This window comes from Apodemus sylvaticus, chromosome 2 (assembly GCF_947179515.1).
Source record: "Apodemus sylvaticus chromosome 2, mApoSyl1.1, whole genome shotgun sequence".
Classification (NCBI taxonomy): domain Eukaryota; kingdom Metazoa; phylum Chordata; class Mammalia; order Rodentia; family Muridae; genus Apodemus; species Apodemus sylvaticus.
The window spans coordinates 165,979,808-166,004,175 of NC_067473.1; the positions used below are offsets into that span (position 1 = coordinate 165,979,808).

Here is a 24,368-nt window from a genome sequence, read left to right on the forward strand (position 1 = left end):
ATCCAGGTGGATAACCATGGCAAAACAACTGAACAGAAAGCAGAGTTTATAATTTAAAAGGTTAGATAATTAGGCTCTATTAACCATTTTTTCTATATCCTCAGTTAACCTAGAAGGACCCACTTGCCATTATTAGCCCTGTTGAGCAGACTGTGTAAGGAAGAAAGATGTAACAATCTGTACAGATGGATGTCTTCTTTTATGAGCTATGTAATGAGCAAGTCTTCTTTGTAAGGACTCTGTAGCCCAGGCTAAACTTTCAAATGTCCCTAGCCCAGTCAGGGTCATGGTGACAATCTCATCCTTTGGGTACTTTCAGTAGGACCAGGGATATAGCACAGATAGTAATTCCCTTCATGCCTCATTAACACGATTCTGGGAGTGTCAGCCAAATATAATCTGGCTAGAATAAGTGGTTATAAATTTAAAAAGAGAAAAGTGAAAGTGTTTGTACAGCAGAGATGACATCTAAACAACTAGACTAAGTCAGTAGGAAACCTAATGTCAACAATCATACTTCAGTAAGTTAGCTGATTAACTTAATGAAATTGATATGCCCTAATGAAATAGCATTGCTTTACACAAATAATAACCAGTTAAAGGGGCACAATCGATGAAAAACTTCATTTACAGCACTGAATAAGACAAAATATTTATTAATAAAACTTCAAAAGCTATAGAAACATATTAAAGAACCTACTGAAAGATAAAAACTAGACAGAATATGAAGGCATTTATTTTTGAACCGTTCTTATTAACTTCTTTTAAAATATACTGTTACTTTCAGAAATCTAGGGATATATTTTATGAAGCTGAGCAATTTGACAGAGATAATATGTAAATGTAGCCTCAGTGATTAAGCAAAATGGGAAGACACAACCATGCTAAAAAATAGTATCTAGTAAGTGTGAAGATACAATTGCAAACATTAAAACAGACCAAAGGCAGAGGCTAAAAAACCCCCAATAGTTTTAGGTTCATATGTAAAGTTACATAGCCAGTATGTATTATTAAATACAGAAAATTTAATAGTGATGACTCTTCCAATTCATGAATAAGGGTTCTCAATCTCTTATGTTATTCATCTATCAGAGAACACCTTTTTGGGTTTTGGCAGAGAAGACTTAATTTTACTAGACATTTATTAGACATCTTATGCATTTGACAGCTTTGGAGATAGTGGGAAAGAGACTTCATATACTACTACTTACTAAAGAGTTGCCAACATAAAATTATAAAACAGCTCTTTCTCAACATATTAACACATACTTTGTGTGCACCAAAGGGTATATATGTAAAGGGTACACGATTTCTTTACATATTCATATATCCATTAAACAACCAATAGATAATAACCATATTTAGATCACAAATATTCCTGTGTTCTTAGTCTCTGTGGATGGTGGTCCCATGGAAGTTCTGCTTCAACCTTTCATATACTTAGGGGTAGAGAGGGTTATGGGATTGGTGAACAAGTGGATTAATTGTATGAGTCTTAATGTTATCATGGTTCTTGTCTCAAAGCCTTTGCTGAGGTATGTTGTGTACGCTCCATGATTATAGAGTTTGTGGGTATACCACACACATAACCAAGGGGACTTCTTCTCTGATACTATCCTATTTTTTTTTAAACCAGGTAGTCTTTCTCCTAGTTTGGGCAGAAATGTCTCTGACTTCAGAATGTTATGTGTTATTGGATTTTGAGAACACAATGATACTAATCTTAGGTCTGCTGATACTCTCTGATGTTAGCTGTCTGAACTCTGACAGAAACAGGAAGTTTCCAAGATTATTTGAGTATGTGAAATGCCCAGGTATCCTATAATTTGCAACTAAATCATGTAATGAAAACGACAAATATTTTACATGAACTGTGGATACAAGTAACAATTAAAACTGTTTACTGAAACTGAAACCATGTGGTAGAATACAGAAAAACTTAAGGATATTTTAATAGAAAATCTTGAAAAGTGAGATTTCTAGTACCTCTTGCTATTTGAAATTTTTATCTAATGAAGTGAAAAAAATTTTTATATTCCAGAAAATTTTAATAGGTTTATTTAAACTCCATAGTTGTATGCATGTTTGAATGTATGTGTGTCTGTGTGTATGAGTGTGTGTGTGTGGTGTGTGTGTGTGTGTGTGTGTAAAACCATCTTTAACAAATTAATATCTACTATATAGTTTACCACCAAAGTTTTGTCATAGAATATTGTTTTCATAGCAATTGATTGCATATTGGCTTTGACTTTTCTTAGATTCCTTGGAAATAGGCTAATTGGTGCTTCATAATAAATACTCATTAACATAGCACAGCACCCAGACAGCCTCACTTTAAGTAGATCCTCCAGTCTTAGTCTTCTCCCAAAGTCTCAACATCCAACTGTGAACAAGTATTTGAAAAAGTATTACTTAGCTTATGCCATTAACTTGAGTAATAGGCACATCACTGAGCCAGTCATGTCTCTGCTTCTGTTCACACAACCCCACAGAGCTTTGTCTTGTGTATGATGAAAATTTTGGCTGTATTGGATAGTAAATGGAAAACCATTTTAACTGTGTTTTCTATCATAATTTCATAAATGATTCATGTTTAGGCACTATTTCTACAAATCCCTTTCTGTCAAACAAGATCACATGTTATTAGATACTCTGAAGAGTACAAGTTCAAAAATTTCAATTTTGGGAGCTATCAAGATGGCTCAGTTTATAAAAGCACTTGCTAATAAGACTGACAAGTTAAGTTCAGTCTCTGGAACCCACATCCCCAGAAGGAGAGAATTGATTTCCTCATGTTTTCTCTGATGTCTACATGTGGGCTGTTGCATGTGCACCCCTGCCAACATAATAAAATTTAAAGAAGAGAAGGAGGAGGAGGAGGAAGAGAAGGAGGTGGTGGTGAAGGTGGATGTTGTGGTGGTATAAGAGAAGGAGGATGCAGAATAAGAAGAACAACAAGAAGTTTAAGGAATTACAAAAAGAAGCATTATACAATGCTAGATTTTGGAACAAATACTTGCATGATCTAAAGATAAATTGCTAGTTTTACAGATGCTAGTTCTTCTTTTTAGCTTTTAAAAAGATTTATTTTTTATGTTCATTTGTGTTTTGCCTGAATGTATGTCTCTGTGAGGGTGTCAGATCCCCTAGAATTGGAATTATATGCAATTGTGAGCCACCATGTGGGTGTTGGAAATTGAGTGCTTATCCTCTGGAAGAGCTGCCAATACTTTTAACTGCTAAATGCTAGTCTTAAAAGAGCAATATTGAGTTTTAGGAGAGAGTTCATGAAGCAAACATCCAATAACTTGGTTTTTTTTTTTTTTTTGTGTGTGTGCGTTTGTTTGTTTCACACTTCTTACACATTCCACATACCTACTATGTTTTCCACAGCCATGCTGATTGCCATACTTTCTGCTTCAGTCTTTTTTTTTTTTTAATGTTTAAAATATTTTTTTTTATTCGATATAATTTATTTACATTTCAAATGATTTCCCCTTTTCTAGCCCCCCCCCCCACTCCCCGAAAGTCCCGTAAGCCCCCTTCTCTTCCCCTGTCCTCCCTCCCACCCCTTCCCAGTTCCCCGTTCTGGTTTTGCCAAATACTGTTTCACTGAGTCTTTCCAGAACCAGGGACCACTCCTGCTTTCTTCTTGTATCTCATTTGATGTGTGGATTATGTTTTGGGTATTCCAGTTTTCTAGGTTAATAACCACTTATTAGTGAGTGCATACCATGATTCACCTTTTGAGTCTGGGTTACCTCACTTAGTATGATGTTCTCTAGCTCCATCCATTTGCCTAAGAATTTCATGAATTCATTGTTTCTAATGGCTGAAGAGTACTCCATTGTGTAGATATACCACATTTTTTGTATCCACTCTTCTGTTGAGGGATACCTGGGTTCTTTCCAGCATCTGGCAATTATAAATAGGGCTGCTATGAACATAGTAGAGCATGTATCCTTATTACATGGTGGGGAATCCTCTGGGTATATGCCCAGGAGTGGTATAGCAGGATCTTCTGGAAGTGAGGTGCCCAGTTTTCGGAGGAACCGCCAGACTGCTTTCCAGAGTGGTTGTACCAATTTGCAACCCCACCAGCAGTGGAGGAGTGTTCCTCTTTCTCCGCACCCTCTCCAACACCTGCTGTCTCCTGAATTTTTAATCTTAGCCATTCTGACTGGTGTAAGATGAAATCTTAGGGCTGTTTTGATTTGCATTTCCCTAATGACTAATGAAGTTGAGCATTTTTTAAGATGCTTCTCCGCCATCCGAAGTTCTTCAGGTGAGAATTCTTTGTTTAACTCTGTACCCCATTTTTTAATAGGGTTGTTCGGTTTTCTGGAGTCTAACTTCTTGAGATCTTTATATATATATTGGATATTAGCCCTCTATCTGATGTAGGATTGGTGAAGATCTTTTCCCAATTTGTTGGTTGCCGATCTGTCCTCTTGATGGTGTCCTTTGCCTTACAGAAACTCTGTAACCTTATGAGGTCCCATTTGTCAATTCTTGCTCTTAGAGCATACGCTATTGGTGTTCTGTTCAGAAACTTTCTCCCTGTACCGATGTCCTCAAGGGTCTTCCCCAGTTTCTTTTCTATTAGCTTCAGAGTGTCTGGCTTTATGTGGAGGTCCTTGATCCATTTGGATTTGAGCTTAGTACAAGGAGACAAGGATGGATCAATTCGCATTCTTCTGCATGCTGACCTCCAGTTGAACCAGCACCATTTGTTGAAAAGGCTATCTTTTTTCCATTGGATGTTTTCAGCCTCTTTGTCGAGGATCAAGTGGCCATAGGTGTGTGGGTTCATTTCTGGATCTTCAATCCTGTTCCATTGATCCTCCTGCCTGTCACTGTACCAATACCATGCAGTTTTTAACACTATTGCTCTGTAGTATTGCTTGAGGTCAGGGATACTGATTCCCCCAGATTTTCTTTTGTTGCTGAGAATAGTTTTAGCTATCCTGGGTTTTTTGTTGTTCCAGATGAATTTGATAATTGCTCTTTCTAACTCTGTGAAGAATTGAGTTGGGATTTTGATGGGTATTGCATTGAATCTGTATAGTGCTTTAGGCAAAATGACCATTTTAACTATATTGATTCTACCGATCCATGAGCATGGGAGGTTTTCCCATTTTTTGAGGTCTTCTTCCATTTCCTTCTTCAGAGTCTTGAAGTTCTTGTCATACAGATCTTTCACATGTTTGGTAAGAGTCACCCCAAGATACTTTATACTGTTTGTGGCTATTGTGAAGGGGGTCATTTCCCTAATTTCTTTCTCAGCCTGCTTATCCTTTGAGTATAGGAAGGCCACTGATTTGCTTGAGTTGATTTTATAACCTGCCACTTTGCTGAAGTTGTTTATCAGCTGTAGGAGCTCTCTAGTGGAGTTTTTTGGGTCACTTAGGTAGACTATCATGTCGTCTGCAAATAATGATAGTTTGACTTCCTCCTTTCCAATTTGTATCCCTTTGACCTCCTTATGTTGTCGAATTGCCCGAGCTAGTACCTCAAGTACAATATTGAAAAGATAAGGAGAAAGGGGGCAGCCTTGTCTGGTCCCTGATTTCAGTGGGATTGCTTCAAGTTTCTCTCCATTTAGTTTGATGCTGGCTACCGGTTTGCTGTATATTGCTTTTACTATGTTTAGGTATGGGCCTTGAATTCCTGTTCTCTCCAAGACTTTAAGCATGAAAGGATGCTGAATTTTGTCAAATGCTTTTTCAGCATCCAATGAAATGACCATGTGGTTTTGTTCTTTGAGTTTGTTTATGTAGTGGATTGTATTGATGGATTTCCGTATATTGAACCAACCCTGCATTCCTGGGATAAAGCCTACTTGATCATGGTGGATGATCGTTTTGATGTGTTCTTGGATTCGGTTGGCAAGAATTTTATTGAGTATTTTTTTTTTCTTTTTTTTTTTTATTTGATATAATTTATTTACATTTCAAATGATTTCCTCTTTTCTAGCCCCCCCCCCACTCCCCGAAAGTCCCGTAAGCCCCCTTCTCTTCCCCTGTCCTCCCTCCCACCCCTTCCCAGTTCCCCGTTCTGGTTTTGCCAAATACTGTTTCACTGAGTCTTTCCAGAACCAGGGACCACTCCTGCTTTCTTCTTGTATTTCATTTGATGTGTGGATTATGTTTTGGGTATTCCAGTTTTCTAGGTTAATAACCACTTATTAGTGAGTGCATACCATGATTCACCTTTTGAGTCTGGGTTACCTCACTTAGTATGATGTTCTCTAGCTCCATCCATTTGCCTAAGAATTTCATGAATTCATTGTTTCTAATGGCTGAATAGTACTCCATTGTGTAGATATACCACATTTTTTGTATCCACTCTTCTGTTGAGGGATACCTGGGTTCTTTCCAGCATCTGGCAATTATAAATAGGGCTGCTATGAACATAGTAGAGCATGTATCCTTATTACATGGTGGGGAATCCTCTGGGTATATGCCCAGGAGTGGTATAGCAGGATCTTCTGGAAGTGAGGTGCCCAGTTTTCGGAGGAACCGCCAGACTGCTTTCCAGAGTGGTTGTACCAATTTGCAACCCCACCAGCAGTGGAGGAGTGTTCCTCTTTCTCCGCACCCTCTCCAACACCTGCTGTCTCCTGAATTTTTAATCTTAGCCATTCTGACTGGTGTAAGATGAAATCTTAGGGTTGTTTTGATTTGCATTTCCCTAATGACTAATGAAGTGGAGCATTTTTTAAGATGCTTCTCCGCCATCCGAAGTTCTTCAGGTGAGAATTCTTTGTTTAACTCTGTACCCCATTTTTTAATAGGGTTGTTCGGTTTTCTGGAGTCTAACTTCTTGAGTTCTTTATATATATTGGATATTAGCCCTCTATCTGATGTAGGATTGGTGAAGATCTTTTCCCAATTTGTTGGTTGCCGATCTGTCCTCTTGATGGTGTCCTTTGCCTTACAGAAACTCTGTAACCTTATGAGGTCCCATTTGTCAATTCTTGCTCTTAGAGCATACGCTATTGGTGTTCTGTTCAGAAACTTTCTCCCTGTACCGATGTCCTCAAGGGTCTTTCCCAGTTTCTTTTCTATTAGCTTCAGAGTGTCTGGCTTTATGTGGAGGTCCTTGATCCATTTGGATTTGAGCTTAGTACAAGGAGACAAGGATGGATCAATTCGCATTCTTCTGCATGCTGACCTCCAGTTGAACCAGCACCATTTGTTGAAAAGGCTATCTTTTTTCCATTGGATGTTTTCAGCCTCTTTGTCGAGGATCAAGTGGCCATAGGTGTGTGGGTTCATTTCTGGATCTTCAATCCTGTTCCATTGATCCTCCTGCCTGTCACTGTACCAATACCATGCAGTTTTTAACACTATTGCTCTGTAGTATTGCTTGAGGTCAGGGATACTGATTCCCCCAGATTTTCTTTTGTTGCTGAGAATAGTTTTAGCTATCCTGGGTTTTTTGTTGTTCCAGATGAATTTGATAATTGCTCTTTCTAACTCTGTGAAGAATTGAGTTGGGATTTTGATGGGTATTGCATTGAATCTGTATAGTGCTTTAGGCAAAATGGCCATTTTAACTATATTGATTCTACCGATCCATGAGCATGGGAGGTTTTCCCATTTTTTGAAGTCTTCTTCCATTTCCTTCTTCAGAGTCTTGAAGTTCTTGCCATACAGATCTTTCGCATGTTTGGTAAGAGTCACCCCAAGATACTTTATACTGTTTGTGGCTATTGTGAAGGGGGTCATTTCCCTAATTTCTTTCTCAGCCTGCTTATCCTTTGAGTATAGGAAGGCCACTGATTTGCTTGAGTTGATTTTATAACCTGCCACTTTGCTGAAGTTGTTTATCAGCTGTAGGAGCTCTCTAGTGGAGTTCTTTGGGTCACTTAGGTAGACGATCATGTCGTCTGCAAATAATGATAGTTTGACTTCCTCCTTTCCAATTTGTATCCCTTTGACCTCCTTATGTTGTCGAATTGCCCGAGCTAGTACCTCAAGTACAATATTGAAAAGATAAGGAGAAAGGGGGCAGCCTTGTCTGGTCCCTGATTTCAGTGGGATTGCTTCAAGTTTCTCTCCGTTTAGTTTGATGCTGGCTACCGGTTTGCTGTATATTGCTTTTACTATGTTTAGGTATGGGCCTTGAATTCCTGTTCTCTCCAAGACTTTAAGCATGAAAGGATGCTGAATTTTGTCAAATGCTTTTTCAGCATCCAATGAAATGACCATGTGGTTTTGTTCTTTGAGTTTGTTTATGTAGTGGATTGTATTGATGGATTTCCGTATATTGAACCAACCCTGCATTCCCGGGATAAAGCCTACTTGATCATGGTGGATGATCGTTTTGATGTGTTCTTGGATTCGGTTGGCAAGAATTTTGTTGAGTATTTTTGCATCGATGTTCATAAGGGAAATTGGTCTGAAGTTCTCTTTCTTTGTTGGATCTTTGTGTGGCTTTGGTATCAGCGTAATTGTGGCTTCGTAGAAGGAATTGGGTAGTGTTCCTTCTGTTTCTATTTTGTGGAATAGTTTGAAGAGTATTGGTGTTAACTCTTCTTTGAAGGTCTGGTAGAATTCTGCACTGAAACCATCTGGTCCTGTGCTTTTTTTGGTTGGAAGACTTTCTATGACTCCTTCTATTTCTTTAGGCTTTATGGGACTGTTTAGATGGTCTAGTTGGTCCTGATTTAATTTTGGTATTTGGTATCTGTCAAGGAAATTGTCCATTTCCTCCAGATTCTCCAGTTGTGTTGAGTACAGGCTCTTGTAGTAGGATCTGATGATTTTTTGGATTTCCTCAGTTTCCGTTGTTATGTCTCCCTTTTCATTTCTAAGTTTGTTAATTTGGATACTTTCTCTGTGCCCTTTGGTCAGTCTGGCTAAGGGTTTATCTATCTTGTTGATTTTCTCAAAGAACCAGCTCCTAGTTTTGTTGATTTTTTGTATGGTTCTCTTTGTTTCTACTTGATTGATTTCGGCCCTGAGTTTGATGATTTCCTGCCTTCTACTCCTCCTGGGTGAAATAGCTTCTTTTTGTTCTAGGGCTTTCAGGTGTGTCATTAAGTTGGTAATGTATGCTCTCTCCATTTTCTTTTTGGAGGCACTCAGGGCTATGAGTTTTCCTCTTAGCACTGCTTTCATTGTGTCCCATAGATTTGGGTATGTTGTGTTTTCATTTTCATTGTGTTCTAAAAAGTCTTTAATTTCTTTCTTTATTTCTTCCTTGACCAAGGTGTCATTGAGTAGAGTATTGTTCAATTTCCACGTGTATGTGGGTTTTCTGTTGTTTCTGTTGCTATTGAAGACCACTTTTATTCCATAGTGATCAGATAGGAGGCATGGGATTAGTTCTATCTTTTTATATTTGTTGAGGTCTGTCTTGTGACCAATTATATGGTCGATTTTGGAGAAGGTACCATGAGGTGCTGAAAAAAAGGTATATTCTTTTGTTTTAGGATAGAATGTTCTATATATATCAGTTAAATCTAATTGGTCCAAAGCTTCAATTAGTTTCATTGTGTCCTTGTTTAGTTTCTGTTTTCCTGATCGGTCCATTGAGGAAAGTGCAGTGTTGAAGTCACCCACAATTATTGTGTTAGGTGTAATGTGTGCTTTGAGTTTTAATAAAGTTTCTTTTATGAAAGAGGGTGCCCTTGCATTTGGAGCATAGATGTTCAGGATTGAGAGTTCTTCTTGTTGTATTTTTCCTTTGACCAGCAAGAAGTGTCCCTCAGAGTCTCTTTTGATGACTTTGGGTTGAAAGTCAATTTTATCTGATATTAAAATGGCTACTCCAGCTTGTTTCCTGAGACCATTTGCTTGTAAAATTGTCTTCCAGCCTTTTACTCTAAGGTAGTGTTTGTCTTTGACCCTGAGGTGTGTTTCCTGTAAGCAGCAAAATGTAGGGTCCTGTTTACGTATCCAGTCAGTTAGTCTGTGTCTTTTTATTGGGGCATTGAGTCCATTGATGTTAAGAGATATTAAGGAATAGTGATTGTTACTTCCTATCATTTTTGACGTTATTTTTTAAATTTGATTGCTTAACTTCTTTTGGGTTTGATGAAAGGTTACTATCTTGCTTTTTTCAGGGTGGAGTTTCCCTCCTTGTATTGGTGTTGTCCTCCTATTATCCTTTTTAGGGCTGGGTTTGTGGATAGATATTGGGTGAACTTGGTTTTGTCGTGAAATATCTTAGTTTCTCCATCTATGGTGATTGAGAGTTTTGCTGGATATAGTAGTTTTGGTTGGCATTTGTGTTCTCTTAGAGTCTGCATGAGATCTGCCCAGGACCTTCTAGCCTTCATAGTCTCAGGTGAAAAGTCTGCTGTGATTCTGATAGGTCTTCCTTTATATGTTACTTGGCCTTTTTCTCTTACTGCCTTTAGTATTCTTTCTTTGTTTAGAACATTTGGTGTTTTGATTATTATGTGACGGGAAGTATTTCTGTTCTGGTCCAGTCTGTTTGGAGTTCTGTAGGCTTCTTGTATATTCATGGGCATCTCTCTCTTTAGGTTAGGGAAGTTTTCTTCCATAATTTTATTGAAGATATTTGCTGGCCCTTTAAGTTGTAAATCTTCACTCTCATCTATGCCTATAATCCTTAGGTTTGGTCTTCTCATTGTGTCCTGGATTTCCTGGATATTTTGGGTTACAAGCTTTTTGCACTTTGCATTTTCTTTAACTGTTGAGTCCATGGTTTCTATGGAATCTTCAGCATCTGAGATTCTTTCTTCTATCTCTTGTATTCTGTTGTTGATATTTGCATCTCTGTCCCCTGATTTCTTCCCAAGGCTTATTGAGTGTTTTTGCATCGATGTTCATAAGGGAAATTGGTCTGAAGTTCTCTTTCTTTGTTGGATCTTTGTGTGGCTTTGGTATCAGCGTAATTGTGGCTTCGTAGAAGGAATTGGGTAGTGTTCCTTCTGTTTCTATTTTGTGGAATAGTTTGAAGAGTATTGGTGTTAACTCTTCTTTGAAGGTCTGGTAGAATTCTGCACTGAAACCATCTGGTCCTGGCTTTTTTTGGTTGGAAGACTTTCTATGACTCCTTCTATTTCTTTAGGCTTTATGGGACTGTTCAGATGGTCTAGTTGGTCCTGATTTAATTTTGGTATTTGGTATCTGTCAAGGAAATTGTCCATTTCCTCCAGATTCTCCAGTTGTGTTGAGTACAGGCTCTTGTAGTAGGATCTGATGATTTTTTGGATTTCCTCAGTTTCCGGTGTTATGTCTCCCTTTTCATTTCTAAGTTTGTTAATTTGGATACTTTCTCTGTGCCCTTTGGTCAGTCTGGCTAAGGGTTTATCTATCTTGTTGATTTTCTCAAAGAACCAGCTCCTGGTTTTTTGATTTTTTGTATGGTTCTCTTTGTTTCTACTTGATTGATTTCGGCCCTGAGTTTGATGATTTCCTGCCTTCTACTCCTCCTGGGTGAAATAGCTTCTTTCTGTTCTAGGGCTTTCAGGTGTGTCATTAAGTTGGTAATGTATGCTCTCTCCATTTTCTTTTTGGAGGCACTCAGGGCTATGAGTTTTCCTCTTAGCACTGCTTTCATTGTGTCCCATAGATTTGGGTATGTTGTGTTTTCATTTTCATTGTGTTCTAAAAAGTCTTTAATTTCTTTCTTTATTTCTTCCTTGACCAAGGTATCATTGAGTAGAGTATTGTTCAATTTCCACGTGTATGTGGGTTTTCTGTTGTTTCTGTTGCCATTGAAGACCACTTTTATTCCATAGTGATCAGATAGGAGGCATGGGATTAGTTCTATCTTCTTATATTTGTTGAGGTCTGTCTTGTGACCAATTATATGGTCGATTTTGGAGAAGGTACCATGAGGTGCTGAAAAAAAGGTATATTCTTTTGTTTTAGGATAGAATGTTCTATATATATCAGTTAAATCTAATTGGTCCAAAGCTTCAATTAGTTTCATTGTGTCCTTGTTTAGTTTCTGTTTTCCTGATCGGTCCATTGAGGAAAGTGCAGTGTTGAAGTCACCCACAATTATTGTGTTAGGTGCAATGTGTGCTTTGAGTTTTAATAAAGTTTCTTTTATGAAAGAGGGTGCCCTTGCATTTGGGGCATAGATGTTCAGGATTGAGAGTTCTTCTTGTTGTATTTTTCCTTTGACCAGCAAGAAGTGTCCCTCAGAGTCTCTTTTGATGACTTTGGGTTGAAAGTCAATTTTATCTGATATTAAAATGGCTACTCCAGCTTGTTTCCTGAGACCATTTGCTTGTAAAATTGTCTTCCAGCCTTTTACTCTAAGGTAGTGTTTGTCTTTGACCCTGAGGTGTGTTTCCTGTAAGCAGCAAAATGTAGGGTCCTGTTTACGTATCCAGTCAGTTAGTCTGTGTCTTTTTATTGGGGCATTGAGTCCATTGATGTTAAGAGATATTAAGGAATAGTGATTGTTACTTCCTATCATTTTTGACGTTATTTTTTAAATTTGATTGCTTAACTTCTTTTGGGTTTGATGACAGGTTACTTTCTTGCTTTTTTCAGGGTGAAGTTTCCCTCCTTGTATTGGTGTTGTCCTCCTATTATCCTTTTTAGGGCTGGGTTTGTGGATAGATATTGGGTGAACTTGGTTTTGTTGTGAAATATCTTAGTTTCTCCATCTATGGTGATTGAGAGTTTTGCTGGATATAGTAGTTTTGGTTGGCATTTGTGTTCTCTTAGAGTCTGCATGAGATCTGCCCAGGACCTTCTAGCCTTCATAGTCTCAGGTGAAAAGTCTGCTGTGATTCTGATAGGTCTTCCTTTATATGTTACTTGGCCTTTTTCTCTTACTGCCTTTAATATTCTTTCTTTGTTTAGAACATTTGGTGTTTTGATTATTATGTGACGGGAAGTATTTCTGTTCTGGTCCAGTCTGTTTGGAGTTCTGTAGGCTTCTTGTATATTCATGGGCATCTCTCTCTTTAGGTTAGGGAAGTTTTCTTCCATAATTTTATTGAAGATATTTGCTGGCCCTTTAAGTTGTAAATCTTCACTCTCATCTATGCCTATAATCCTTAGGTTTGGTCTTCTCATTGTGTCCTGGATTTCCTGGATATTTTGGGTTACAAGCTTTTTGCATTTTGCATTTTCTTTAACTGTTGAGTCCATGGTTTCTATGGAATCTTCAGCATCTGAGATTCTTTCTTCTATTTCTTGTATTCTGTTGTTGATATTTGCATCTCTGTCCCCTGATTTCTTCCCAAGGCTTTCTATCTCCAAAGTTGTCTCCTTTTGAGTTTTCTTAGTTGTTTCTACTTCTGATTTTAGATCCTGGATGGTTTTGCTTAGCTCCTTCACTTGCTTGTTTGTACTTTCCTGTAATTCTTTAAGAGATTTTTGTGTTTTTTCTTTCATGACCTCAGCCTGTTGACCAAAGTTCTCCTGTATTTCTTTAAGAGATTTTTTGTGTTTCGTCTTTCATGACCTCAGCCTGTTGACCAAAGTTCTCCTGTATTTCTTTAAGTGTTTTTTGCATTTCCTCCTTGTTGGCTTTTGTATTCTCCTGGATTTCTTTCAATGATTTTTGTGTTTCCCTTGCAAGGGCTTCTAACTTTTGATCCATTTTCTCCTGAATGTCCTTCATGTGTTCCTGTACCAGCATCATGACCAGTGATTTTAAATCCAAATCTTGTTTTACTGGTGTGATGGGGTATCCAGGACTTGCTGGTAGAGGAGAATTGGGTTCAGATGCTGCCATATTGCCTTGATTTCTGTTAGTGACGTTCCTGCGTTTGCCTTTTGCCATCTAGCTCTCACTGGTGTTACTTGGTCTTGTCAGTGCTGGACTCACCATTGCAAGCTGCCCCTTCCCCGTTGGCCTCTGGTGCACAGCTTACACTTTGCACTGCCTGTAGACAGGGTGCTGTTGTCCAGGCTGTTCAGATCCCGAAGCAGGTACCTGAAGGCTCCCGCTGGGGCCCGCAGGATTTATTGGAGCACACCGACTTCTCCGAGCTGGCCGCCCGGAAGCCCCCACTAGCCTCTTGAGGGACCTGGAGATGTGGTGTGGCCACCCAGGCTGATCTGAAGCTGAGAGAGTTGGCCTGAGGGCTTCTGCCTGAGGCCTTGCCCCAGATTGTGTCTGTGGGCCAGATGGAACCCGCGTGCACCCCCAGGGAGCTCCGAAGGTGTATGTTGCTGTGACCTCCCCTGTGTTCCGCTCACTCCGCTGGGCAGCGGATTTCCCCAACCGGGCTGGCGCACACTAGGTTAGCCTTGTCGCCCCGGCCCTGAGTCCAGGCAAAAGCCTGGGAGGCCAAGGTCCGAGCAAAGTTCCCCTAGGGCTATGACTGTTATTTGGGTCCGCCAGGTGACCGGGATGGCGGGCGTGAGCGTCCGTGCCCCCCAAAAGCACCGGGAGAGTCTGTTGTGCTAATAACCTCCTGGGCGGGTTGACACACAGATGGCCCACCAAGCCACCCAGTTCTTGGGGTCAGTCCTGTGCCTTTTGGGGCCTAGACCCCCGTTTTGTTAGCCTCAGGCTATGCTTGTTAGCAGTCTCTGCCCTCCTGAGCACTCTGGGTCCTGTATGCAAAATGGCGGCGCGTGTGCTGGCCAGGGCAAAAAAAACTCCTGGCTGGGTTGGTGCCCTGATGGCCACTCGAACAGCCCAGGGCCTGGGTGCAGGCCAACGCCCATCAGGCTCAGACCCCTGCGGTGTTGGGCCTAGGATTATGTTTGTGTACCTCAGTCTGACCGATCTCTGGAGCCCGGAATCAAGATGGAGGTGAGTCTTTCCTGACTGGCGGGAAGCCGAGTTCTGAAGTGACTTCCGTGCAGCGAAAGGCTCCGCAGAACCGCAGCTGCTTGCCGCCTGGCTGGTCAGCGAAGGTCAGTGGTCGTGGGCGCAGGGCCTAACTGGACCCTGTGTCGCCTTGGTTCCACCGCTGATGGCCCTTCAGCTGGACCAGCTACTGCTACCGCCGCCGCCACCATAAAAAAAAAAATCTGCTTCAGTCTTTTAAAGTATCAACCCTGGCTTTGCAGTTCCCCGTTTAAAATATGTCTGGCCCATCCCCATCTGATTTTCAAGGATTTCCTTTTGGGGTCTGTGGGTGAAGTGGGTGAAGTCTGTGGGTGGATGGGCTCTCTCCCCCATCTCTGTGAGAGCTACCTAGTATCAGTGAGATCTTGGGTGTGAATCAATTTCCTGTTTGCCAGCTGTGGTCTTCTACTATGTTCCACAGCTCTGTCCAAGTCACAAGGCAGTTTCCTGCTTCACGTCTAGAAGCAAATATCTTTAATTGCTATCAGAGTAGAGTATGGACAGTCTGGATTCCTGTGTTTTTTCCTATGAGCAGCTGAGTTCCTTTTTCCATGCCTAGAACAAATAGAGTAGCTTGGAATGCAAGGTCCCAAAGTCGTGTTGAACAATCATCATGTTTGAATGCTTTGTCACTGGCCACTTGTCTTTACCTTGGTCCTAGAGTCATCAAGACACTACATTGTTTTGTGTCTGTTCTCAAAGAGAAACAAATCACTATCTTATATTCAGGAAAAAAATCAGCGGAAGAAGACATTGGAGTTCTCTGGCACTAACTGGCTAAATATATTTTCTTTCTGATGCCATCTTGCTTCTATTTCTTGGGTTTTATCTCTCCTAGGCTGTTTGCTTTTGTAAAAAAGAGTTTCACTAAGTAGCTTTGGGTGGTCTTAAATCATTATATTGACAAGGCATAGAAACCTGTTTGTTCCTGTCCTGACTACTGGAATTAAAGTCATATACTGCCAAGCCTAGACTTTTATTTCCTACAATTACTTTGTATCTTAAGAACAACAGATTCTTAAGATTGGTGAACTTTTTAAGAAGAAGGAGGGAAGCTAAGCAATAGATATCTTCTTGGCTATTGCCATAGCACCACATGGAGGATCCTGAGAAAGGTCCAAAGTAATATCAATATCAGACAGACCAAGATGACCAGGACAGATACCATAAAACTCCCACACCCAACCCTTCCCTTGTTTCTCTGTCCTACTGTTATAAGCATTTTGAAGAAAGATGTTAAATCGTTAGACTTCTTGCTGGTTTGATCACGCTTCAATAAAGCTCCCTTTTGCCTTTGAAACTGCTAGTCTCTGAGTTACTTTCTAGGACCAGTACTGATCTCTATGCATCAGGACTCCTGGATCTAGGACTTTTTTCTTCTACAGAATCAGAGGGTCCTCTCTGGAGTTCCCCTGCATTCCCAGACCTTGACAGGACCTGCACTTCTGTGATACAAAGAGGGTAGATATGATCAGTGTGTCAACTGCTCCTTTCCAATCTTTCTGTGCAACAACTGGTGGGAACTAAAGAGATCATGATTGCCAAGTGAACGCTTGCTCTCTTGATCTGGGTCTATAAGAAGCCCTAACATCGCAGAACTGTCTCTTCGTATAGTGTTAGAAATTGAATAAAGCTTTAAACTGTTCTAATGGCATCTGCCTTCATGCCTGTGTGTCACTTATCTAGAACTCTCAAATATTTAAACATAACTACAAAGTGTTAAGTTGACCTTCCCATAGGCACAGTGGAATCTGTTTACAATGCAAAACTAACTCTAGTTCTTGACAAGTATAACACTCTCTGCACTAACCTTGAGATGATTACCACAGAAATATCAAGTGGTTTCCTAAGCACACCATGAAATGTATCTAAATTAGTTACACCTTTTCTCATGTTTTCTTTATTAGAAATGTTTTTCAAAACCTTTGGTTCTGGTAAAGCTTCTCACACTGCTATCAAAACAAGAATTTCTTCCCCCGAGACCTGTTGTATCAGCCTGCCTTGCATTCTATTTTGGATTTTGTTTTATGGAGGTCTATATTGAACTCTTGGAAGCAAGTGGGATTTTAATCGATATCTTTTTGCATTTTTCAGACTGAATACAGTGTCTGAAACACAGGAATGCCCTGCATGTTTTTCTTGTTAGTGTAGGGCTAACTTTCTTTAATTAGTCAATGAATCAGAATACTTACTACCCCTCACCCGGGACACTGAAAGACTGCTGTTAGCTAAATAACTGTCCACCTAACTGTCACTATTCCACCATTTTTGTTTTACTCTTTAGATTATGTGTAAGAAATTTTTAAGGACTGGGTTGAAGTTCTCTAAAAACAAAGGAAACCAAACAAAGTAACAAACAAAAAACTCAAAGTGTTGTTGGGTGTCTCTCTTACCCAAATGGGTATACACTAGACTTATAAAGTGTTGCAGATAGTGTTATTTACTTTGGAAATATTCAGATTTGTTTTCCTGCAAATAGTGCTAGCTAGACATTGGGCTGTAAGATTAAATGAAGCCCTTCCATGGCTGCAGAGGCTTCATGGAGGCTTTTTCTCCCTTCATCTCATTAAAGGTACAGATAGCAAGGATTCTTGTTGCTACTTTTTAAAGTGTGGGACTTATTTGTTATTCCTTGTATAAGTTTATAGCCTTTGGGGACATTCCTCATTCAGATGGTCCCAAAGCTACAGCTCATGTTAAAAATTGCTTCACAAAATCTTCCAAAAAAGAGACTGAAGTAAAGACCACCCAGAAACTGTCCTACCTGGGGATTCATCCTATAAACAATCACCAAACCCCGATACTACTATGGACCACAAGAAGTGTATACCAAAAGGAGCATGCCATGGTTGTCTCCGGAGGGGCCCTGCCAGAACCTTACAAATACAGAGGCAGATGCTAGCAACCAACTATTGGACTGGGCATGGGGTCCCCAGTGGAGGAGCTGGAGGGTGGTTCAGAGGAGCTGAAGGGGTTTACAGCCCCATGGGAAGAACAATGATTTCGGCCACCCAGATGCCCTAAGACTCCCAGGGACTGAACCATCAACCAAGGGGTACACATGGTTCAAGCCAAAAATGTGGCAGAGGAAGGCCTTGTTGGGCATCAGTGGGAGGAGTGGTCCTTGGTCAAGTAAAGGCTCAACAGAAGCCCCAACAAAGGGAAACCAAGGGAGGCGAGGTGGGAGTGTGTTGGGTAGAAGGGCAAGTATGTGGAGGCAGGGAGTGGGAGGAGGGAGTGGTGGTCTTTGGGGAGGGGCGATATCAGGAAATGTTTTACCATTGGCAATGTAAATGAAGATGATATTCAATAAAAAGTAAAAAATAAAAAGGAATCTAAGGTTCCCACAGTTTTGATACAATTTCTCAGATGAAAGTCAGGTTCTGTGGTTGCTTTTCTGTTGTGATTCCCTGTTTTATTTATGTATGATATTCTACAGACATTTTAACCTGCCTATTGGTTTATAATATCTTCTATATTAAAAAACAGTGTACAACAATATTATACAATTTTTCAATTAAAATTCATTTTTATTTTATATGTGAGTGTTTATCTTCACACATATATGTACACAATGTGCAGGCAGGTGACTGCAGAAGCCAGATGAGGGCCTTGTGTCCTTTGGAACTGGGGTTACAGGTGGTTGTGAGTTGTCATATAGGTACTGTGAAGTGAACCCTGGTCTTAACCTCTTTTTGGTTTTTCATTTTCTACATTCTTTGTTTACATTCCAAATGATTTCCCCTTTCCTGGTTCACCCCTTCCCATAAGTCCCATAAGCCCTCTTCCCTCTGCCCATTCCCCAATCAACCCCCTTCCACTTTTCTGTCCTAGTAATCCCCTACAATGCTGCAACAAGCCTTTCCAGGACCAGGGCCCTTTTCTTCCTTCTTCTTGGGAATGATTTGATATGTGAATTGTGTCTTGGGTAATCAGAGTTTCTGGGTTAATATCTACTTATCAGTGACTGCATTCCATGTGTGTTCTTTTGTGATTGGGTTACCTCACTTAGAATGATATTTTCCAGATCCAACCATTTGCCTAAGAATTTCATGAATTCATTGTTTTTAATTGTTGAATAGTATTCCATTGTGTATGTACAAAGAACTCAAGAAGTTAGATTCCAGAGAGCCAAATAACACTATTAAAAATGGGGTACAGAGCTAAACAAAGAATTTTCACCTGAGGAATTTCGAATGGCTGAGGTCTTAATCTCTTAATCAGTGCTCTTAACCTCTGAGCCATCTCTCCAGTCCTCTTTTTAAAGTTTTCTGTAAACACCTACTGTATAGCCATCTTCCCCTCTGGTCTCAGCTTATTTGGTGTTCTATTATAAAATACCATAGACCAAACTATAAGCAACAGAAATCTATCTCTCATAATTATGAAGCCTGAGAATGGATGCTCATGGTAACTACTTCTGCTGGGTTTTGGTGAGGGTATTTTGCAGTTTGTTTATCAGAATTATTTTGTATTCTCTTATAGCAAAGAGAAGAGAGATGCCTCCCTGATTGCTTTCTCAAAAGGCAATCCCACTTACAAAGATTTAACCTTATGGCTTAAAACATTATTTTTCAGTGCTTGCATCCTCATATTAATACTGGGAGTTAGGACTTTAAATATGAAATTTGAGTTACAAAAACATTCAGTGTATAACATATACCCACGGCTCCAGGAATCTATTTCCTCACTTGCAAACAGTATCCATTCCACCCTAACAACCGCAGTAGTACAACAAAGACCAAGGTCTGGTACATGATCAAAACATGACCAAAGTCAGAGGTGGATGAGACAGTCAAAAATTTTTTAGTTCTGATATGTAAAGCGAAACAACCTATATCCTTTCAAAATACAGTGACTTGCCTTCAAGAGACACTGTCATCTCAAGTGCAAAACATATGAAAGAGTGGGAGAGTCCTAAGAAAGCACAAAAATCATCAAAGTGAGTTCCACAAGATTGTTAAGTTCCAAAAGCCACCCTGCTTGACCATTCTCAGACAGTCCCTGCTGCCCCTCCCAGACAGCGGGCTGCTTTCTTTAATCACTGAGAGGACAGCAGTGCCAGGCACAGCTCTGACACCTGTGGCTCCTGCTGTGGCCCTGTCCAGCTAGCAGTTCTTCATAGTGCTGAAGATTAAACTCCCAGTGTGCTATAGGGCTGTCTACACCCATTCTCACAGTTCCTCTATACATTGGTTAAATCTTGAAATGGAGGCCCCTTCTTGTCTTCTTCCCTATATCCTAGGAAGGGAATGATCAGCCCGTGATCACAACAGATCCTGAGAGGGGAAGCGAGGCAAGGACGGCCAGGAGTGAAAAGACATCAGGCAACCGTGAACACTATGAGAACAGACTCTAGACTCTCTGGAAGTATCTTAAATGAAATAGCTCATTTAATTAAGGGGAAAAGGTCTATGTAAGCCTTTAGGAAGTGAGTAGAGGGACATGACACTTCCGGAGGACCCTGCTATACCACTCCTGGGCATACACCCGGTGGATTCCCCAGCATGCAATAAGGGCACATGCTCCTCTATGTTCATAGTAGCCCTATTTATAATAGCCAGAAGCTGGAAATAACTCAGATGTCCCTCAATGGAGGAATGGATACAGAAAATGTGGTATATTTACACAATGGAATACTACTCAGCAATGAAAAACAATGAATTCATGAAATTCTTTGGTAAATGGTTGGAACTGGAAAATACCATCCTAAGTGAGATAACTCATTCACAAAAGAACACACATGGAATGCACTCACTGATAAGTGATAAGCTCTGAATACCCAAGACACAACTCACATATCAAATCATTCCCAAGAAGAAGGAAGAAGAGGGCCCTGGTCCTGGAAAAGCTTGATGCAGCATTGTAGGGGAGTACCAGGACAGAAAAGTGGGAGGGGGTTGATTGGGGAGGAGGGAAGAGGGCTTATGGGACTTATGGAAACGGGTGAACCAGGAAAGGGGAAATCATTTGGGATGTAAACAAAGAATATAGAAAATATTTTTAAAAAGGAAGGGAGTAGGGGATATATGAGAGAAATTCCAGGTGCTGATGGACTTGACCTTATAAGGGGAGAGGCTCCTGGGCAACATGGCCTCCTCCAGTATGGCAGGACCAGATTTTCCAGGTTTGGATAGGCCTCAACTGCACTCTTGGTCCTCCTGCTCCCTCTAATCCCTGCTCATAATTCCCTGACCCCACCTGCTTCCCATGTTTTATGGGACACATTTTGTTCAATTAATCATTCTGTGGAGGGCACAGACTCTGTTTTATGTTTGTGTTATGTTTTCTCTCTTTCTCTTTTTAAAAGGATTTATTTATTATATATAAATATATTTAGGCACACCAGAAGAGGGCATCAGATCTCATTACAGATGGTTGTGAGCCACGACGTGGTTGCTGGGATTTGAACTCAGGACCTCTAGAAGAACAGTCAGCACTCTTCTTATTAGTCCATTGCTTGCAAGACAATTCTCTTAGAATTCTTACACTGCCCTTTGCATGCAGATGTACGTGTTTAGATTTGAACAGTCTTCTGTGTAGGCCTTAAAGCTTGAGCCATAGACAGCACAGGATCCGTTTGGAATTTTTATCAGTGTTAACCTGGAGAAGAAAGAAAAACTTGTGACTTCAGACTTGGTTAATGAAAGATATAAACATGAATTCTTATTTATAGGATTTGAATGTGGGAATCTCAAATATATTTCAAGTCATTTTAGCACCATGTTTATTCCTCCTAACACATATGCAAAATAGAGCCAATCCATGTGATAAAAGTAAAAATATTATTCTTAATGTTCTCATATCAGAAATTAATCACCTCAGAATTCTAAGGCCTCTATGTATGAACCTGAGTTAAAAAGCTTCAAAATGTATATGCAACATTAAGTATTTACATTAGAATGGATGAAGAATTAAACTTGAAATTCAATTGCTGTAGTATTTTGTGTAAAAATTAGCAATCTTCTAAAGGTAAATAGATTACTATTGTCAGATACATCTGACTATAGATAGCAAATAACCAATACAAAGCCCATATCCATACTGGACAAATAGTTTGTATCTTTTACTGATTTCCTAAATAATGCAGTGTGAGAATTGTTTATACAATATTTACATTCTACTTGGTGTGATGAGCAACATAAAATGACTTAAGTTATACAGAATTGTCTGTATACAAGCAGGTTCTACACAATTCTATATAAAGATGATAATCATTAATGGAATTCAGTATCTATGGAGAGAGTAAGATTTGGAGCCAGTCTCCCATGATGACTGCATACACAATTTTACATGGTAAGAGAGAATAGTAATTATAAAATTCTCAACACAATATGCACATGCATATGCATAATAACTGTGCATATATATGCATGTATGTGTATTATATGTGTGTGTATATATGTGTACATGCATGTGCAGTGTATGTGATGTGATGTGTGTGTATGTGCACACTGATGAGGTCTATGTATGTACACATGTGTTTACATGTGAATGTGTTTTACTTTTGTCTTAATGTTTGGAATTCCATGATTAATTTAATAAATAAAATTTCTCCTTTTAAGGACAAAGTCAGAAGTAGAAGACACAAGGAAATGATAATGACACTTCAATGTAACATTTAAAACCTAAATAGAGAAGGGTCCACTGTTATCCTTATTTAAAAGGTCAAGGTACAGAATGCCATTGGCACAGAAACATCTGGTACCAGCATGGAAATTCTATTAGGATCCTCTCTTTGTGGGTTTCAATCCAAATACACTAAAGCATGACTTTTAATTTTTAAGTTGAAACTATAATTTTATATGTTTTGGAGGTACAGCCTCATGATGTGATATAGATGAGAATGCCGTGTATAGATGAAGTAAAGGTGTTTAGCATCTCTGTGGCCTCATACATTTGCTATTTGAGTTGCACCATTGTAAATAGCATGACCACAGCTAACCATACGTTACTTCATATTTGAACGTATCTAATAAGAACAGACCAGAGGGTGCCAGGGATGGAAAGCTTCAGCTGATTGCATGTCAATTTTATCCCCATCATTCAAGTCACAAATATACAAAAGAAAATATGTGGTGCTTCAGGCTCCTACCTATAAAATCGATGTAGTATTTGATTGACCTTTCTCAGTTTTCAACAGGTAGTCATCAATTTATGTCACTCGCTAATGTTCATATTGGCTACTCCACCTCCCTCCCTGTCCTTTAGATTTAGAATCTAAGAATTTTTCTATGCCTATTAGAATATGATAATTTGAAAAAGAAATTGACACAAGAGTGCTCATAGGGACAGCTGACACTCCCCCCCCCACCCCCCCCACCCCCCCGCGAGACCTGCTGGGCTGAGACTCACTGGGTGGGTGACAGAGAGGAGCCATCTTCCCACTGCCAGGAGCCATTTGCTGGGATCTGGACCAGTCCCATCCAGTGATAGGACTTAACCAGCTTTAAGAAATCCTGTGAGAAATCACAAGAGAAATACAGATGAGACCCATGCCTAGAACATTAGAAACACATCACCAGCTTCCCACTTGAGCAAGGAGGCATTGTCCCATGGCCTCTGTAATTCCCATTTAACCGCAAGCACTCCAATTTCCTTGCACTCTTAATTTTTCTATCTTTGGGGGTGGTCAGTAGTTGTGTGGTTTATATACATATGAGTGTGCAGCTGCTCATCGTGCACACAGAAGCTAGGACAAAACATAATATACCTCCCTTCATTGTTCCCTGTCTCATTGTCTTGAAACATGGTCCCTCACTGTTTCATCTAAGCTGTCTGGTCAGCAGCTTTGGGGTTCTGACTGTCTCTGACCCTAGAGCTGGGGATACAATCTGTGCAGCAACTCCTAACGGGAGCTGTGGAGTCCATGTTCAGGTCCTCTAGTTTTAAGAACAAATGCTTTAACTCACTGAGCCATCTCCCCAAATCCTACTTTCTTAATTTTTTATCACTATTGTAAGGAATGGGTATTAGGACAACTTGCTGTCTGTTGTATCTTCCAGGTTTCTGCTCCAGTGACTTTCCTCCAGTATTAGAATTAAATGGAATTAAATACTCAACCTGATCTTCTTTACTGTATATCTTCAGAAGGCTGGAATTTTGAGACAAACAGGAAGCTTGGCTCTGGTTCCAGGTTTTATTCTCATTAAAAAATTGGTAACAGTTGTTTCTGTGACATATCCAGTTGTTAGGACATGGGCCACAGTAACCCTCTAGAAAGAGATTAGATTAATCCTGTGTACACTTGACTATTGAAGCAGATCTCATCTAGGCAAGTAAAATACCTTTCCTGTCCCAACTCTAAAATTCTAAATAGTTGAATCATTATGTATAAAAGAAGGAAGGTCCCCAAACTAAAGATTTCTTCTCTGTCTCTGTCTGTCTGTCTGTCCTTCCCTCCCTCCATTCCTCTCTCTCTGCTCCTTCCTTCTTCCCCCTTTTCTTCCTTCCTTCCTTCCTTCCTTCCTTCCTTCCTTCCTTCCTTCCTTCCTTCCTTCCCTCCCTCCCTCCCTCCCTCCTTCCTTTCCTCCCTCCTTTCTTTCCTTCCTTCCTTCCTTTCTTTCTTTCTTTCTTTCTTTCTTTCTTTCTTTCTTTCTTTCTTTCTTTCTTTCTTT

General features: G+C 39.9%; 1 protein-coding gene across 1 annotated transcript in view; it reads right to left on the reverse strand.

Moving 5' to 3' along the window:
* Positions 1-20,122: 20,122 nt before the first annotated feature.
* Klrk1 (killer cell lectin like receptor K1) overlaps positions 20,123-24,368 on the reverse strand; it is a 10,096-nt gene continuing 5,850 nt past the window's right edge. The window contains exons 4-6 of the mRNA XM_052172915.1: positions 23,815-23,984; positions 23,107-23,210; positions 20,123-21,354 (exon numbers count right to left, since the gene is read on the reverse strand). Of these exons, the coding sequence (XP_052028875.1) occupies positions 21,237-21,354; positions 23,107-23,210; positions 23,815-23,984 (392 nt within the window). The 3' untranslated portion in view covers positions 20,123-21,236. The remainder of the gene's footprint in view (positions 21,355-23,106; positions 23,211-23,814; positions 23,985-24,368) is intronic.